The following is an 18,170-nucleotide window of genomic DNA, read 5'->3' as shown; positions in this document are numbered from 1 at the left end:
CAGAGCGTTAAACAATAAATTATTGGAGCTTGTATCAGGAAATGTAATAATTGTAGGAACTTTAATCTTCATATTGATGTGACAATCAAATTGGCAGGAGTTGTCTAGAGTCCGTAGAGTGTTTTCAAGAAAGGTTTCTGGAAGAAATACATTGTTGCACTAATGAGGGATACAGCTATCTTAGATCTAGTATTGTCTAATGAAACAGAGTTAATTAGTAATTCCATTGTAAAAGATCCACTGGAAAATAGTGATCATAATACCATTCAATTCCATGTTAAGTTTGAAGTGACATATTCTAATCATAAACAAAAATTTTAAACTTAAACAAAGCCAATTACATAGGTATGGGGGGTGGGGGGGCGGGGGTGGTGGGGTTGGGGGGTGGGCGTGGTGGAATCTGGCTAAGGTTAATTAGGTAAATAGACTAAAAGGTACGGAGGTAAATGAACAGTGGGAAACATTTAAAGAAACAATTCAAAATGTTCAAAAATACATTCCATTGAAAAACAAAAACTCAGCAAGAAAAACCATTGGTGGCTCATTCGGGAAGTTAAGGATAGTATTAGATTAAAAGAAGAGGCTTACAATGTTGCAAAAAAAAAGTAGCAAGTCTGAAGATTGGAATTGTTTTAGAAACCAGCAGAGGGCCACCAAAAAGTTGATAAAAAGGGAAAAATAGAATGGGAGTAAACTAGCCAGAAATATAAGAATAGATTTTAGTAGTTTTTACAAGTACATAAAAAGGAAAAGAGTAGCTAAAGTAAACATTGTTCCCTTAGAAGCAGAGACAAGAGAAATTATCATGGGGAATGATGAAATTGCAGAGGCAGTAAACAAATATTTTGTTTCTGTCTTCACAGTAGAAGACACAAGTTTCATTCCAGAAATAGATGATGACCTAGGGGTTAAAATGGGTGAGGAAAGTAAGGAAATTTATTAGAGGTTTTTGAGGATGTACCCAAGAGGATAAATAAGGGGAGCCAGTAGATATAGTACATATCGGTTTCCAAAGGTATTTGATAAGGTGCCACACAAAAGGTTAATAGACAAGATAAGAGCTCATGGAGTCAAGGCTAATACATTAGCATATATAGAGGATTGGATGAAGGATAGAAAGCAGAGAATGGGCACAAATGGGACTATTTTAGTTGGCAGGCAATGAATAATGGATCAGTGCTGAGGCCTCAGCTATTTACAATTTATATCAATGACTTGCATTACTCTCTGTCTGTTCATTTATCTCATTTTGGCTGATGATACAAAACTGGGTGGAAAGGTAACCTGTAGGGAGGATAGAGAGATGTTGTATATAGATATAGGCAGGTTAAGTGAGTGTACAACAAGAGTACAATATAGGGAAGGGTGAAGTTATTCACTTTGGTTGTAATAGAAAAGCAGGGTTTCTTTAAAGAAACTTGTGGTGACGTTCAAAGAGACTTGGGTGTGCTCACACAAGGAACACAGAAGTTAGCATGCAGTTAGGGAGGCAAATGCCATGTTGATCTTCATTACAAGGGGATTGAGTACAAGAATACAGAAGTCTTTCTACAATTGTTCAGGGTTTTGGTGAAACCACACTTTCTTTCCTTCATGGGGTGTGGGCATTGCTGGCAACACCATTTGTTGCCCATTCCTAAATGCCCTTGAACTGAGTGATTCACTGGGCCATTTGAGAGAGCAGTTAAGAGCCAACCACATTGCTGTGGTTCTGGAGTCACATGTAGACCAGATCAGATGAAGGTGGCAGATTTCCTTTTCTAAAAGGACATTAGTGAATCAGATGTGTTTTTGTGACAATCAATGATGGTTTGATGGTCACCATTACTGAGACTAGCTTTCAATTCCAGACCTTACTGATCAAATCACCAGCTGTTATGGTAGGATTTGAACATATGTACCCCGAGCTTTAGCCTGGGCCTCTGGATCACTAGTCGAATGAGATTACCACTACACACCATCTCCCCCCAGCTGGAATATAGAATGCAATTGTGGTCCCCAAAGTTTTTTTTTAAAAGTAATTTTCATTGAAACAGCATTTTGCAAATAAACAAAATTACCAACATAAAATTTTCTCCTCATAATTAGGTTGTTAAAATACTTTTGTTGCACTTCCCTAATGAAAATATTCAATCCTGTGAGCTCCTCCCACTCATAGTTGGTGCTTTTTTCCTTATGTATCAGGCCTTCCTGTGCCTGCTTCGTTGATTGGTATACGTTCAGCGTTTGATTCAGGATTATATGATGCAGTCTGCAATGGAAAATCAGCATATTAAATCATTCATATAACTTGCTATTATTTTTCTCACCAGTAAAATCAATTTACCTTTCCCTAAATAACTCAAAATAAAGCCAGGTCCCATAAAAATAAAACTATTTTTAAGCTTAAGGATTCTTTAGTAGTGTCATGCTGAGAAGGCATGAAACAATATCTAAAAAATTTGTTTCTCTTCCATATTCCTTGCTTAAATTCTTTTTTTTAAAAATGGACAAATCGATGGATTGATAAAATGGGCCGCAGCTGGTCATTCTGGAAAATTCTGAGCAGTTCCAATGGACAAAGGCAAACTCATCATCCTCCTGAAAGTTGACACCCCTTTGCATTGTATGAACTTTAAAGCCAAGTCAACACAGAGGATTAGTAGATGAGATGCCTGCCCCAGCCAGCTCTGGACAAAGGCAAAGCTATTTGTGACTCCTCATTTCCAATGTTGTGCACATGGTTCCACAGTTACCTGCTCAAAATACAATGAGTTTTAACAAGGGCCTCGTTAGCTGAATGGCTCAACCTGAAACCACCCTGCCACATGACCAAGACTTGAGCTGTTTGAATTACTGTTGGACTCTGTTTTCAGTTGCTGTTTCATTTCAGAAGAGATAACAGGACTCCAGGCTATAGCAGCATGCCTATGACCCCCATCTCTCTCAAAGCCTGGTCTCTAGAAAGAATCCTGCATTTTCTACAAAGTGAACTAATTCCTAGAATACAAGAATACATTGCTGCATCTTCACCTGCCTCAGCCTTCAACTGAGCTCCTAGAAAAAAGATCAGGACTTGTGCCAGACAAAACCAACTGAAAGAACCTTCCTTGGACAGTAACTTACTGGACTCTAGACTCAAGTGAAACAATGGGAAAAAATTTCCACCCTTGAGGGGGAAGTGCGGGAGTGGGTGCAGGTGGGCGAGCCTCTGATCGGCGCCCTCAATCAGGGGGCGCGCTGCCATTTTACATGGGCGGGCTGATTAAATCCACCCAACGTGACGTCTGCCAGGGAGCACTATGTGTTCCGTGTGCAGGCGGGGGGTGGGGGGGGAGGTTCCCTCAGTCAGGAGTGCACTCTTTTGCACATATGTGCGAAAGAGCACACAGATCTCCCTGAGGCTAAGTGCTGCCTTAGGGAGATTAGCTCCAATTTAATACTTTTAATAAACAAGTTTAAAAATTTTCCCTGCCATGTCCCCGCATGTGACACTGTCACATGATTTGGGACATGTCCATAAGATTTATTGAAACCTTTCTTAAAAATTTAAATACCCTGATTATCCTCATCCCGCCCATGGGTGAGGTTTCATGCTTTTCCCGAAGCCCGCCAGGGCTCCCGGCCTACCCGCCAACCTTAAGGTGCATTAATGATCTTAATTAGTTTTTCAATGGCCTCAATTGGCCGTTGACAGGTAGGCAGGCGAGCAGCTGACTCGGCTGCGCCCCCACCGACCTGAAAATGGAAATGATGCAGGGTGACGTCGGGAGTTCCACCCGACCTCATCCCGCATAATTTTACGTGTTGGCGAGTGGGCCCCGCCCCCGCTTGCCGACCGGAAGATCCTGCCCAATAATTCTTATTTTCTAACTGTGCCCTTTGCCCTGTACTTCTTTCTTTCCCTTATCTCTCTTATATTGTGCAAATGTACCAGGGTTACATAGTGACTGCCCCTCCCTGCATTTTGAGTGTGTGCAAAATAAACTAGCACTCTGATTTTACCCTATCTCAAGTTTGGCTGTGGGGTTATTAATAGACGATAGGATCACTCCAAAACTGAGGGGTTGGGCAAAATACATGACCGCTTATAAAGGGGGAAAGTAAAAATCAGGAACACCTTTCTGTTTACGGACTGTTGGTGGGAGGAGAAATCAGGGCTGTTTAACTTAAACCCCACTCCTGTCTGTAACAATAGTGTAGTAAGAATTAGGCCTGAGACTGGGAGAGAGATGAAGGGTTTTGTTATATCATAGAGTATGAAATCAGTTCAGGGTGTATAGCTCACTGGATTTATACCTCTGACTTAATGCCACTATCTGTCCATTGAAAATTGTCACCAAAGAGCAGGTTGAATTTTAATGGTTACAAAGAGCAAATGGGACATGATTAGTTCCCAGTAACATCACTAAAAGGATTTCTCATTGGTTACTTCATCATGAATTATCATGACTTTTACGCTCAGTGATTGCCCAGTCCTCTGGCTTCAAAGTAAGGAAAAAGCAGCAGAGACTCAGATTTCCAGGTCTTCCACTGTTTTATATTTGCCTCAGCACCTCTCAGGATTTTCTCTCAATGGGGGCAGGTTAGGGGGTTGTGGAGTACAGTTTACCTCTGTAGCATGACAGACCAGAGGCTTTCCTGCTCATCCATTTGGATGGCAGCACAGGGCAGAAGGGGCTGAAGAATGTGGTCATACAGTCTACTCTCAACAAGCTCAGTGAAGTCTCATGGCAGACTGAAGTTTTAAAGTTTGTCCAGGAATTGAAATTAGCCCTCATTATTTTAAAAGTTCAATTGGGATCATATGGCTGCTAATTTCTATTGGCACCCCCTGGGTCCTGATCTTCAATCCTCAATGCATATCTGCTGCTTGCTGTCTTTTCTCTTTTTACTAGCACTGAAAGTTGGTACCTCCACCATTGCAAATTTCCCTCAATATTCCACAGGAGTGTTAAATTAGGTTAGGCACTCATATCCATAGTGGACCTTGAACATTCAACCTTCCAAGTCAATTATAAAAGTGCTACAAACTGAACCAAGCTGACAGCGTAGGATAATTAGATGCAATCATGCACAGCTTGTAATATTTCCTGTTAAGTCTTTTTCCACACGTCTCAGATTACACTCAAGTAGAGCATAGGCAAGGGGATGAGTGGAAAAAACAAAGAGCTCACATTTTCTAAAGCACCTTTTACATCCTGAGGACATTGCCAAAGTTTTTTAGAGCTTATGAATTACATTTGAATTATAGTCACTGCTGTTATGTAGGCATCCCAAGTAGCCAATTTGCACACAGCAAATCCAATAAATAACAAATGACAGAAATGCAGAATTAATCGGTTTGATGCTGCTAAATTGAGGGATAAATGTTGGCCAGAGCATGGGGAGAAATTGCATTTTCTAGTGCTTTTGGTTCTTCAACATCCACTTGAACTCCTAGGAATACGAGGCCTCAATTTAATGTCTCATCTGAAAGATGGCACCTCTAAAAATGCAGGACCCCAACAGTACTGGGCTGAAATATCTGCCTAGGTTAGATAGGGGAAAAGAGAATGAAAATTAAAAGGCCAATTGATTTGTGGAAGCTGACTGTGGACTGGCAATAACAAAAATGGAACAGGTGGGGGCTTAGGAATAAGACATCTTCCAATTTCTTAGATTGAAATTTATATATATTTTGGGGGGCCTGCAGAAAGGGGAAAAGTTATTCAAATTAAATAACTAGAATATAAACTTACTTTTCCTTTTCGATTGAGGAGGTATATTGCCACAAATACAACGATTGTAACCAGGATAATGACAATAATGATGATAACGATAATAATTCCTAGAAAATGAAATGTTATCTTATGATTCTGTCTCAATAAATCCATAAGTCAGGCAAATAAAATTTATCCAATTGTCATAATTTTATTAATCAGGGGAGAATAAGTGGTTTGTCAATCTTTATTGCCGAGAATGACAGGATCAAGACTTTTTAATGATAAAGAACTTAATTGCCACTGTCCAATATGTCCTTGTCCTCCAGAAGAAGGTTTCACTATGTAAGAAGGATAAAGGCGATTTGATAACAAAAGGACAAGTTCTATTTATATAGCACCGTTCATATAATAAAATATCCCAAAATACTTCACAGGAGCATTAGAAAACAAAAATATGACACCGAGCCACATTAGATATTATGGCAGATGACCATAAACTTGGTCAAAAAGGTACATTTTAAGGAGTGCCTTAATTGAGAAAAGCAAGATAGAAAGGTGGAGAGGTTTAGGGAAAGAATGCCAGAGCTTAATAAATTAAGAACATAATAAAATAAATAATAAACTGCCAGTCCTGTATATACTATAGGCTTGAGAGATTCTATAAAGAATGGTATAAATTGGATAAAGTCAATGACCACATACCTTCAGCAGAGAGCAACACTTTAAAAGGACATGGTTTGGAGAATAAGTGATAGTTATGTGGTTAAATCTCCAACTCATGTTCCGTCTAACCATGCCAAGTGTTACATGATTGATAAATCTACTCTTTAATATATATTACAGCCTTATAACATATTCCCAAAAATTTATGGGAAAACAAAGCAGTTAGAGAGAAATACCTAAAGTACTGCTGGAAGATTTGCAGCAGTAATGTTTAGGAGGAATTCATTGGATATGGTGCATTAGCCTCAAGAGAATGCATCATGCAATTCAGTAACTCCCAGCTGTAGGGACACACTATTGCACAAACACTGCTACTCAATCTCACAACAGATCTAACAAGAGCTGTTTAACAGTAATTGGTTTGCACTATCAGCTCTTCATAATAATGGACCAGATTCTGTGGTAAAAATAAAAGTGAGGCTATCAGCATTAACCGTTACTAACATATAAATCAGCAACTGCCAGCGACTGTGTATGCGCAATTAAATGCATAAATCAGGAAGCCACTGTCCAATATGTCCTGGTCCTCCAGAAGAATGGCATCTTACGAAGACTTATGTTTAAAATGTGTGGAACAGTGCGAAGCCGCTGTACTTATATGATATACACACAGTAAACTCACCAGAAAAAGTTAGGGCTTGTCCATTCCAGTGTAATTACACCTTTAACAGGATGTTAAGTCTTACTTACTGCCAAATAATGACTCTGGCACTGAAATTTAAATTTAACAAATGTAGAGATTTATTCCTTCAGATTTTAATTATTGTTGGAGATTTTAAAAATTTGAAAAAAAGCGTAAATAAGAATGTTTGCACTTTTAACATTTTCTATCTCTTGTAACTCTTTGCTAATCCAATCTTCCCTCTCTTCATTCCAATTTATGTACTTGATTTGACACTGAATTCAATATTTTAATTTACACTTCCCGATTTAAACTCTGTTGATTAAGAATTCTTCAATCTGAATGGTTCAGGATAAACAGTTGGCTGCCCTGCTCACACAGGTTCCAGATATTCTTTTGAGGGCATTATACAATTTCAATAGTTGATTGAGAAGGAACTTAAAGTGCAAAAGCCCATAAAAAGCTCATTTACCGCTGATCACAAAATCAGGTCTCCTAGTCTGTCTAAACCTCCAAGAACTATTGAGGAATATGCTTGCATGCTAAATGAAATTCAATCAGCAAATAATCTGTATGTGATATCAACCATATCTGTAAATGGTTTCAGGACAATCTTTCTTATATTTATAAAACAGCCATGACATATATTGAAAACAAGCTGCTGTGCATAAGGTTGGGCACCTGTTTAAAGAGCTTTTCTAGTCTGCTACATAATATTAAATGGGAACTTCTTGAAAGATTAAAACATTCATTTATCAAGAAACCACTTTCTCTGTGAATTAAATCAAGCTGCTCAAAACTCAAAAACAATGGGGGGAAATTTTAACCCCCCCTCCCCCAAAAATGGGTCGATTGGGGTTGACCAAGATGTAAAAACTCTTCATAACTCAAACCCAAATCCAGGCACTTCTGGTTTTAATGGAAGTATAGCCATGAGCAGAGTAACCTGCTCCCAGGAGGCATGTTGTAGTTTAAATATTTCAATGGGGTTTTGTGCCTCAGGTTTTATCCCCAATCTCGGTTTAACCCGACTACTGAGCTTCCCAGGCCTTGGTAAACCCTACAGCTAAAGTGAGGTCAGGGCTACTGTGTGGGAGAACTAAGTGCCTTCCTAGCACTGCTTATGCACTGTGAGGAGGAGGAATGCTTCCGCTGAGACTCCAAAGCCAACTGGTTCAATTTCCCTGATCAGACAACTGCCTGCCCCCTCAAGCTAGTAGTTGGTTCCCACCTCCCCTAGACCCGTGGTCACAGGCAACACACTCCATGATCACCAACCCCCTCATTACCACTGACCACAGGCTTGGGCTGGCAAGTGGCAAGTAACATTCGCGCCACATAAGTGCTAGGCAATGACCATCTCCAACAAGAGAGAATCTAACCATTGCCTCTTGACATTCAATGACATTGCCATTGCTGAGTCCCCCACTATCAACATCTTGCGGGTTACCATTGAACAGAAACTGATCTGAACTAGCCATATAAATACTGTGGCTACAAGAGCAGGTCAGAAGCAGGAATCCTGCAGTGAGTCGCTCACTTCTGGACTCCTGAAAGCCTGTCCACAAGTCAGGAGCGTGATGGAATATTCTCCACTTGCCTCGATGAATGCAGCTCCAACAACCCTCAAGAAGCCTAACACCACCCAGGACAAAGCAGCCAGCTTGATTGGCACCCTAACCACAAACATTCACTCCCTCCAGCACCAACGCACAGTGGCAGCATTTTGTACCATCTACAAGATACACTGCAGGAAATCATCAAGCCTCCTTCAACAATGCCTTCCAAACCCATGACCACTACCATCTGGAAGGTCAAGTGCAGCAGATACATGGGAACACCACCACCTGGAAGTTCCCCTTCAAGCCACTCATCATCCTGATATAGAAATATATCGCCATTCCTTCACTGTCGCTGGATCAAAACCCTGAAACTCACTTCCTAACAGCACTGTGGGTGTACCTACACCACATGGACTGCAATGGTTCAAGAAGGCAGCTCACTACCACCTTCTCAGGGCAATTAGGGATGGGCAATAAATGCTTGCCTAGCCAGTGACACCCACATCCCATGAATGAATAAAAGAACATACACAAAATACTGCACGGTTGTCAAAAATCTGTCCTCGAGCTAAAGAAATGTAGCTTCAATTTTTTGAATTGATGATTTTCACAGACCTGCAGTATTTGTTACATGACAGTATATTTAAAACATTAGTTTTCCTATCAAATGTGTTATACTAAAAATGCATGTTGTTTTAAACATAACTTAATAAAACATTGGCTTTTTGAAAATTGAAGAACAAGTGATTCCATATTAAATTACTGAGCTGCTAAAGAAAATAAGTATCTGTTGAAGTGAAAAAAAACAAGTTTATTAATCTTACCAAAGTTTACCGGTTTTTTATCTTGTCTACCTAGTTTGTTTTCTTCTGTGGTTGTAGTCTTGAATTCCTTAGAAGGAGTAACGTTTGGAGTTTTGGGTAACGTGGCTGTGGTGTTGAATCTTTCAGGTATCTCAGTCTGTGTAAAGCTAGGAGTAGCTTTGTTCTTCAAACCCTCAATTGTACTAAATGCTGTCTGTTCTGAACCAGAGTGTGAAGCATTAACATTGTCATTGCCTAAAGGAGAATTGGTTGGTGTGCTAACAGTATTTTCATTGTGGTTTTCAATCTCCAAAACTGTTCTATTTTTAGAATATGGTGGTGTTGAGCTAAAATTTGCAGACTCAGTACTTAATGAAGAAACTTGAAAATCTTTGACATATTGAGCAGGAATGATGAATAAACTTGCACCTTTATAAAAGAAAACATATATAGTAAATACATTTATTTCACAAGATTACCCTGCATTGAAAAATAATAACAAAAAACAATTTTTAAGGATTTGATCTAAAATTCTGAATGTAGAAAATGATGCTTTGGAAGTTTCTTAAGCAGTAGGAATGCAGATGCAGTTTAATTCAGGTGAATGTAAAGTGGTGATGTAGAAAATGTACACAATCAACACACTAGAGGAAGAAATAACATCTGGGAATATTGGTGATCAGATCACTAACAAGAGTCATCTAGTGTTCTTTGTGTTAAAGAAAGAAAACAAAAATCAAAAACACTAATTGTAAAACAATCAGTGACAATGTGACAACACCTGGAGTATCAGTTTTGGCCACCTAACTTCAGAAGGTATAAAGGATTCGGTAGTTGACACTAAGATTATAGCAACACTTGGAAGAATGAGCTACATACCACAATTGTTTAAGGTGGGACTTTGTTCCCTTGAAAAGGGAAAGTTAAGTGAGACTTATTAATATGTTATGAAACAATTCAGTAAGTTGAAAATAGGTGCTTTTTTGGTATTATTGAGAATTTCAGAACCACAATATATAAATTCTGAACAAGGAAAACGAAAGTGGAAAACAAGCAGAAGTGTTTTTTTTGCACATGTGGAGCCAACATTTTGAACAGTCTGTAAGTGGTGGAACAGGAAAATTTATAGGAGTTCCAGAGAAAGTGGGCAAATTCACGACATCTGAAGAAATTGAAGATTACGGGGCCAAAGTTCCTCAGCCTTGCTAGTGTATTCCCTCCACTGCACTAGTGGATGTGCAGCAGTAAAGTTGTTAATGAGGTCAGGAACCAAATGTGCCTTCCATGGGGGTTTTCCCAGGGCCATGGAAAGGATGGAGCATTAACACACTCCCTGTTAAGCCAGTGGCATGGGAGGGCTGGGGTCAAGGGAAAGGGATCCAAACGTATAGAAAACCTGTCCATCTTCAGAGAACCAAGACTAGCTAAAGAATCACGGTCTGGACCTCTGACAATCAAGACACTAATTTTTTTTTTAAAGAATTCAGTAGGTGACTATAAGATTATAGCAGCACTTAGAAGAAACAGGAATTCACTAAGTGTTAGGCCAGTTCTGCAAAGGCTCCTGCAGATTTTAGCTTCTATCTTCTACCAAGGGCTTCCTTTGCATGCAATCATGAAGGCATTAATAAAGTGTTGAATATTTCTGAGGCCTGCCATGGCTGCGCAATAAGCTGCTGTGCTTCACTAAACAGAAGTTCAGGAACATGCTGCATGCAAGTGGACCTTGGAGGAGTCTTTCATAATCTTACCCTCTATCACTGAGAGTAGTGAGAGGTTTACAAGGAAGTTGAAAGTATGTCATGCCCAAAGCTTTCATATCTGTATGTACGGAAGGACAAATAGGGAGAGGGGAAGGTAAGCAAGCAGCCTATGCAAATATGGAGCTGCTTGAGGGCAAAAACTATGTGCAATGACAACAATGACCTATACCACTGAAGGAGTTAATTAGCACACAATCACATTCTTTGCTTGGTGGGAATCTGGTCCATACATTTGCGGTTGTAGAAAAAATTATTTCAGCCTCCAATTTATCCCATGGATTATTAATTTTGTTCTTATGTTTTCTAATTTGCTGCTCACAGTTTATGTCAAGTTTTTTTACATCAATACCATCTACGTCGCTAAGATTTTATGACCACTTGATAAGAATTCAGCAGAAAAATATAGGCTGGTACTCCAGTGCAGTGCTGAGGGAGTGCTGCACTGTTGGAATTTCTGTCTTTCGAATGTGACATTAAAGTGAGTCTCCCTCTCAGACGGACATAAAAAAATCCGTAAGAACAATTTCAAAAAAGAGCAGGGGAATTATGCTAGATGTCCTAACCAACTTAATCACCATCACAAAAACAGTTCATTTGGTCATTATCACATTGCTGTTTGTGGGAACCTGCTGTACGCAAATTAATTGCTGCGTTTCCAACATTACAACAGTGACCACACTGCAGAAGTACTTCATTAGTTGTAAAGAAATTTGAGATGTCTGGAGGTCATGCAAGGCACTATATAAATGCAAGTCTTTCTTTCTCCAGTTAAAATATATTCTACCTTTCATGTCTTTGTTGCATAACTTAGATGCTCACAATTCTAATCGCCTTTCTTTCTGCCACCTTCAGTACATCTCTACCCTTTTTTGTAGGTTGTGTGTCTAAAACAATCTATTTAATGGGAAGGATTGATCATGCTCTAGTGGTAGGAAGAGTATGCTATGGGCTTTGTGCTTGCCTGAATTGCTGCCATTCCCATACTAACCTCTAGTTCACAGAATCACAGAATCACAGTGCAGAAGAGGCCCTTCGGCCCATCGAGTCTGCACCGACACGTGAGAAACACCTGACCTACCTACCTAATCCCATTTACCAGCACTTGGCCCATAGCCTTGAATGTTATGATGTGCCAAGTGCTCATCCAGGTACTTTTTAAACGATGTGAGGCAACCCGCCTCCACCACCCTCCCAGGCAATGCATTCCAGACCGTCACCACCCTCTAGGTAAAAAAGTTTTTCCTCACATCCCCCCTAAACCTCCTGCCCCTCACCTTGAACTTATGCCCCCTTGTGACTGACACTTCAACTAAGGGGAACAGCTGCTCCCTATTCACCCTGTCCATGCCCCTCATAATCTTGTACACCTCGATCAGGTCGCCCCTCAGTCTTCTCTGCTCCAACGAAGACGACCCAAGTCTATCCAACCTCTCCTCATAACTTAAATGTTTAATCCCATGCAACATCCTGGTGAACCTCCTCTGCAACCCCTCCAATGCAATCACATCCTTCCTATAATGTGGCGACCAGAACTGCACAATACTCCAGCTGTGGCCTCACCAAGGTTCTATATAGCTCCAACATGACCTCCCTACTTTTGTAATCTATGCCTCAATTGATAAAGGCAAGTGTCCCATATGTCTTTTTCACCACCCCACTAACGTGCCCCTCCACCTTCAGAGATCTATGGACACACACGCCTTTGTTCTTCAGAATTTCCCAGTGCCATGCCATTCATTGAATACTTCCTTGTAAAATTACTCCTTCCAAAGTGTATCACCTCACACTTTTCAGGGTTAAATTCCATCTGCCACTTATCTACCCATTTGACCATCCCGTCCATATCTTCCTGTAGCCCAAGACACTCAGCCTTACTGTTAACCACCCGGCCAATCTTTGTGTCATCCGCAAACTTACTAATCCTACCCCCTACATAGTCATCTATGTCGTTTATATAAATGACAAATAATAGGGGACCCAGCACAGATCCCTGTGGTACGCCACTGGACACAGGCTTCCAGCCACTAAAGCATCCTTCTGTCATCACCCTCTGCCTCCTACAACTAAGCCAATTTTGAATCCACCTTATCAAATTACCCTGTACCCCATGTGCATTTGCCTTCTTTATAAATCTCCCTTGTGGGACCTTGTCAAAGGCTTTGCTGAAATCCATATAAACTACATCAATTGCACTACCCTCATCTACACACCTGGTCACCTCCTCAAAAAATTCAATCAAATTTGTTAGGCATGACCTCCCTCTGACAAAGCCATGCTGACTATCCCTGATCAAACCTTGCCTCTCCAAGTGGAGATAAATACTCTCCTTCAGAATTTTCTCCAATTGTTTCCTTACCACTTAGGTGAGACTCACTGGCCTGTAGTTCTCTGGCTTATCTCTACAACCCTTCTTAAATAGCAGAACCACATTAGCTGTTCTCCAGTCCTCTGGCACCTCCCCCATGGCCAGAGAGGAATTAAAAATTTGGGTCAGAGCCCCTGCAATCTCCTCCCTTACCTCTCTCAGCAGTCTGGGACACAAATCATCTGGACCTGGAGATTTGTCCACTTTAAAGCCTGCCAACACCTCCAATACCTTGTCACTCCCTATGTCAATTTGCTTAAGAACCTCGCAGTCTCTCTCCCCGAGTTCGATACCTTCATCCTCATTCTTTTGGGTGAAGACGGACGTGAAGTATTCATTCAACACTCTAGTGATGTCCTCTGGCTCCACCCATAGATTGCCCCCTTGGCCCCTTATGGGCCCTACTCTTTCCCTGGTTACCCTCTTCCCATTGATATACTTATAGAATATCTTGGGATTTTCCCTACTTTTACCAGCCAGAACTTTCTCATATCCCCTCTTTGCTCTCCTAATTGCTTTCTTAAGCTCCACCCTGGTCTGTACTCCACTAATGCCTCTGCTGATTTGCTTCCCTTGTACCTGCTAAAAGCCTCTCTTTTCCTTCTCATCGTAACCTGAATATCTCTGGTCATCCATGGTTCTCTGGGCTTGTTACTCCTTCCTATCACCCTAGAGGGAACATGTTGAACCTGTACCCTCCCCATTTCCTTTTTGAACACCCCCCCACTGTTCCTCTGTAGATTTCCCCACAATAACTGTTCCCTCTACCTTGGCCAGATCCTGCCTTATTTTACTAAAATCCACTCTCCCCCAATCCAAAACATTTTTTTGCAACTTGTCTATTTCTTTGTCCATAACAAGCTTAAACTGTACCATGTTGTGGTCGCTATCACTAAAATGCTCCCCCACCACCACCTCAGCCACCTGTCCGGCTTCATTCCCCAGAATTAGGTCCAGCAATGCACCGCCCCTAGTTGGACCCTCTACATATTGACCTAAAAAGTTCTCCTGTACACATTTCAAGAAATCCACTCCATCCAAGCCCTTAACACTATGTCTATCCCAATTACTGTTGGGAAAGTTGAAATCACCTAATATAATTACGCTATTGTTATTGTTTTTACACACCTCCATGAATTGTGCACATATTTGCACCTCAATTTCCTGCTGACTATCTGGGGGTCTATAATAAACACCTGATAATGTGGTTGCCCCTTTTTTGTTCCTAAGCTCTACCCACAAAGCTTCATTCGATGCCCCCTCCAAGATATCATTTCTCCTTACTACAGTAACTGACTCCTTAACTAATAATGCAATGCCTCCTCCTCTTTTACCTCCTCCCCTGTCTCGCCTGAAGATTCTATATCCCGGAATGTTGAGCTGCCAATCCTGTCCTTCCCTCAACCACGTCTCAGTGATTGCTACTATATCGCAATTCCACGTGTCAGTCCTCACCCTTAACTCATCCGTTTTACCTGTAATACTCCTGGCATTAAAGTAGAGGCTATCCAGCCTTGCCTTACTCACTTGATGCTTATTGCAGCTGTACTTCCTCTGGCTTGATTGTGTAACTGTATTATGATGTGTCCCTATTCTGTTAACATTCTGTGTCCCCTCCCCCTGCCGAATTAGTTTAAACTCCTCCCAACAGCACTAGCAAACCTGGCCGCAAGGATGTTAGTCCCGCTCTGGTTCAGATGTAGACCGTCCCGCTTGTACAGGTCCCACCTTCCCCAGAAACAGTCCCAGTGATCCAGGAATCTAAAGCCCTCCCTCTTACACCAACTCTTAAGCCACATACTCATCTGTGCTATTCTCCTATTTCTGAGCTCACTAGCATGTGGCACTGGAAGTAATCCAGAGATTACAACCCGAGAGGTCTTGCTTTTTAGTCTACTTCCTAACTTCCTGAATTCTTGATGCAAGACTTCATCTCATTTTCTACCTATGTCATTGGTACCAACATGTGCCATGACCTCTGCCTTATCACTCTCCCCCTTCAGGATGCCCTGCAGCCGTTCAGTGACATCCCGGACCCTGGCACCAGGGAGGCAACATATCACCCTGGAGTTGCGTTGATGGTCACAGTAGCGCCTATCTGTTCCCCTGACTATAGAATCCCCTATTACTATTGCTCTTCCTCCCTTCCTCCCCTCCTGTACAGACAGGCTGCTTGTGGTGCCAGAAGCTTGGCTCTGTCCGCACTCCCTGGAGGAACTAGCGCCCTCATCAGCCACCAAAACGGAAGACCGATTTGTGAGCGGGACCCTAGGGGACCCCTGAATTACCTGCCTGTTTCTCTTGGACTGCCTGGTGGTCACCCATTCCCTCCCTTCCTCAAGTCCCTTTATCTGAGTTGTGACCACCTCTCTAAACGTGCTAGCCACGATGCTCTCAGACTCGCAGATGCTCCAAAGTGTCCCCAGCTGCCGTTCCAGCTCTGAAATCCGAACTTCCAGGAGCTGCAGCTGGACACACTTCCTGAACACATACTGGTCCCGGGCACTGGAAATGTCCCCGGCTTCTCACATGGAGCATAATTAGTTCCTTACTAATTATTCACAGCTAGCTTCCAATGGGGAACTTGCCAGGCAAAGGGAACCCTCTGCAACAGGAGTAGGAAATCCAACATAACAGCATTTGCTTAAAGGGTTGTAGCAGCTATTTAAAGGAGAGAATTATCTTGTCCTTCTATCTACACCCTCTTTCCCCAAACCCCATTCAGCCTGCCATCCTACACATAGTTGCTCATGTAGTTACGCATATTTATACAAATTACCAAGTTTTTTGGAGCTTTCTAGTTTCTAACTTTTCTGGAATGGACTTTACTTGGACCTGAAAATCTCTCATAGCTCTATTGCACTATTACCAACATTGGGAGGAAAAATCATCTTTTGTTTGGTCTGTGTTTGAACGAAAAAGTGGACAAAACCTCTCAAAAAATTAACAAAATAAATCAATGGTTATCTTGAAGCTGAAGTGAAGACTCATTTAATGTTCACAGCAATAACAGGTTAGCGGTGTGAGACACAACTTATAGTTACTGATATATGAATTTTAAAAATGAATTAATGAGGTAATTTGCTTGCCTTTTCTTTCACCACACTGCCCACCCCGCAACCCCAAAGGCTACTAGTAGGCTGTAACGTCTTTTGAATCTTTCCAAAGGCTGTAAGAATTTTTGAGATCATGCTAGCACTTTACAAATCACTCGTCAGATCTCAGCTGAAGCACATAATATCAATCCTAGGCACCACGTTTCTAGGCACCACACTTCAGGAAAGATGTAAATGTTTTAGAAGGGATACAGAAGAGCTTCATCAGGATTTTACCAGGGATGAGGGACTTCAGTTATAAGGAGAGGTTGGAAATATTAAGGCTACCCATCTTGGAACGGAGAAAGTTAAGAGGTGACTAATGGATTTTTTCAAGATGCGAGGCTTTGATATAATGGATAGGGAAAGGCAATTCCCATTGGCAAGTTGGACAACAACTAGAGGGCATAGATCTAAAATAATTGGCAAAAGATCTAGGGCAGAGATGAGGAGAAATACACACACTCAGAGTCGCTGAATTCTACATGCACCACTTGGAAAGGTGGTGGAAGCTGAATCCATAAACAATTTTAAAAGGGAGTTGGACAGGTACTTGAAAGTGAGTAAATTACAGGGTGATAGACAAAAAGCGGGGGCTGTGGAACTAAGCACAATAGCTTTCACAGAGCCAGCACAGGCTCAACTCTTTGTGTTGTAAGTTTCTATGATTTTATGAGGTGTTTTCCTTGTTTAGTTTTGAAGTAGTAAAATAATGAAGTTTATAGCTGTAAAGTTAACATCAACTCAACCCAAAAATTAAAAAAAAACTGCATCCCAAAGATCTCTTACCGACAAAATGAATGATAACTGCAAAGCTGTTCATCATCCTTGAACTTAGATATCCACCGTCGGCACCGCACTATCTTTTATTCTTGACAAATAATGCAGGAATGTGAACACCACCACTGCATTGCAATACAGAGGCATTCGTTACTTCACACTGTTGTGTCATTGTTTTCCTTTCATTGCACTTCCTCATATTGGAACTGAATGCAGATCATGAAGTAACAAAAAAAAAGTGATAACGGAAATTCCTCACCATTTTGGTGTTTCTGGGGCCTAGAATTGGGGCAATTCACATACTTAGGAATATAGCAGCAAGAACAGGCCATTCAGCCCCTTAAGCCTATTCCACCATTCAATTCGATCATGTCAGCTTTGTATCTCAACATCATCTCCCCACCCTGGTTCCATAATACTTAACAGCCTTGCTGACAGGAATATAGACTGGCCAACAAATTAGGAGGGGGAAGATTTTTATGTTGTTTTTCTGTCCCAGGAATGGAGCACCTGAATTTCAAAATGCAATTTGCTTCTTTCCGTGACCAGCCACAAAGTCCGCAGCCACCTACTTTGGTGCAAATGAGAGCAAATGGTGCAACAGTCCTGAATTTTCTTGATTTATGCTCACGATGCAATTCATTCTGTTTGGCACAGCCTTACTTACATTACAACAGTGATGACACTTCAAAAGTACTTCATTGGTTGTAAAGCGCTTGGAATGTCTGGAAGTCATGAAAGGTTCTATATAAATGCAAGGCAGCAGAGAGGTG

General features: G+C 41.2%; 2 protein-coding genes across 2 annotated transcripts in view; one reads left to right on the top strand and one right to left on the bottom strand.

Annotated features, from left to right (window-relative positions):
• The window catches only part of tgfbi (transforming growth factor, beta-induced), a 465,360-nt gene that overhangs the window by 289,406 nt on the left and 157,784 nt on the right, over positions 1–18,170 (top strand). The window lies entirely within an intron of this gene.
• Positions 525–17,518, bottom strand: LOC144685907 (uncharacterized). Its single transcript, XM_078550920.1, has 4 exons — positions 17,407–17,518; positions 9,416–9,823; positions 5,721–5,809; positions 525–2,251 (listed from the first exon to the last, which is right to left on the bottom strand). The coding sequence occupies exons 1-4, from the start codon at positions 17,441–17,443 to the stop codon at positions 2,174–2,176; spliced, it is 612 nt and encodes a 203-aa protein (XP_078407046.1). The 5' UTR covers positions 17,444–17,518; the 3' UTR covers positions 525–2,173.

This window comes from Cetorhinus maximus, chromosome 10, assembly GCF_964194155.1.
Source record: "Cetorhinus maximus chromosome 10, sCetMax3.hap1.1, whole genome shotgun sequence".
In the NCBI taxonomy this organism is placed as follows: domain Eukaryota; kingdom Metazoa; phylum Chordata; class Chondrichthyes; order Lamniformes; family Cetorhinidae; genus Cetorhinus; species Cetorhinus maximus.
The sequence above is the reverse complement of the archived record's forward strand: the minus strand, read 5'-3'. Positions and strand labels throughout refer to the sequence as shown.

What these genes read in the sequence shown, in the direction of transcription:
- LOC144685907 (XM_078550920.1), bottom strand. Translation starts at nt 17,443, where the DNA reads ATGATGAACAGCTTTGCAGTTATCATTCATTTTGTCG. An exon ending in TAAAAAACCGGTAAACTTTG is followed by an intron (nt 5,810 to 9,415) that starts GTAAGATTAATA and finishes TTCATTTTCTAG; the next exon opens with GAATTATTATCGTTATCATC. An exon ending in TCCTCAATCGAAAAGGAAAA is followed by an intron (nt 2,252 to 5,720) that starts GTAAGTTTATAT and finishes TTTCCATTGCAG; the next exon opens with ACTGCATCATATAATCCTGA.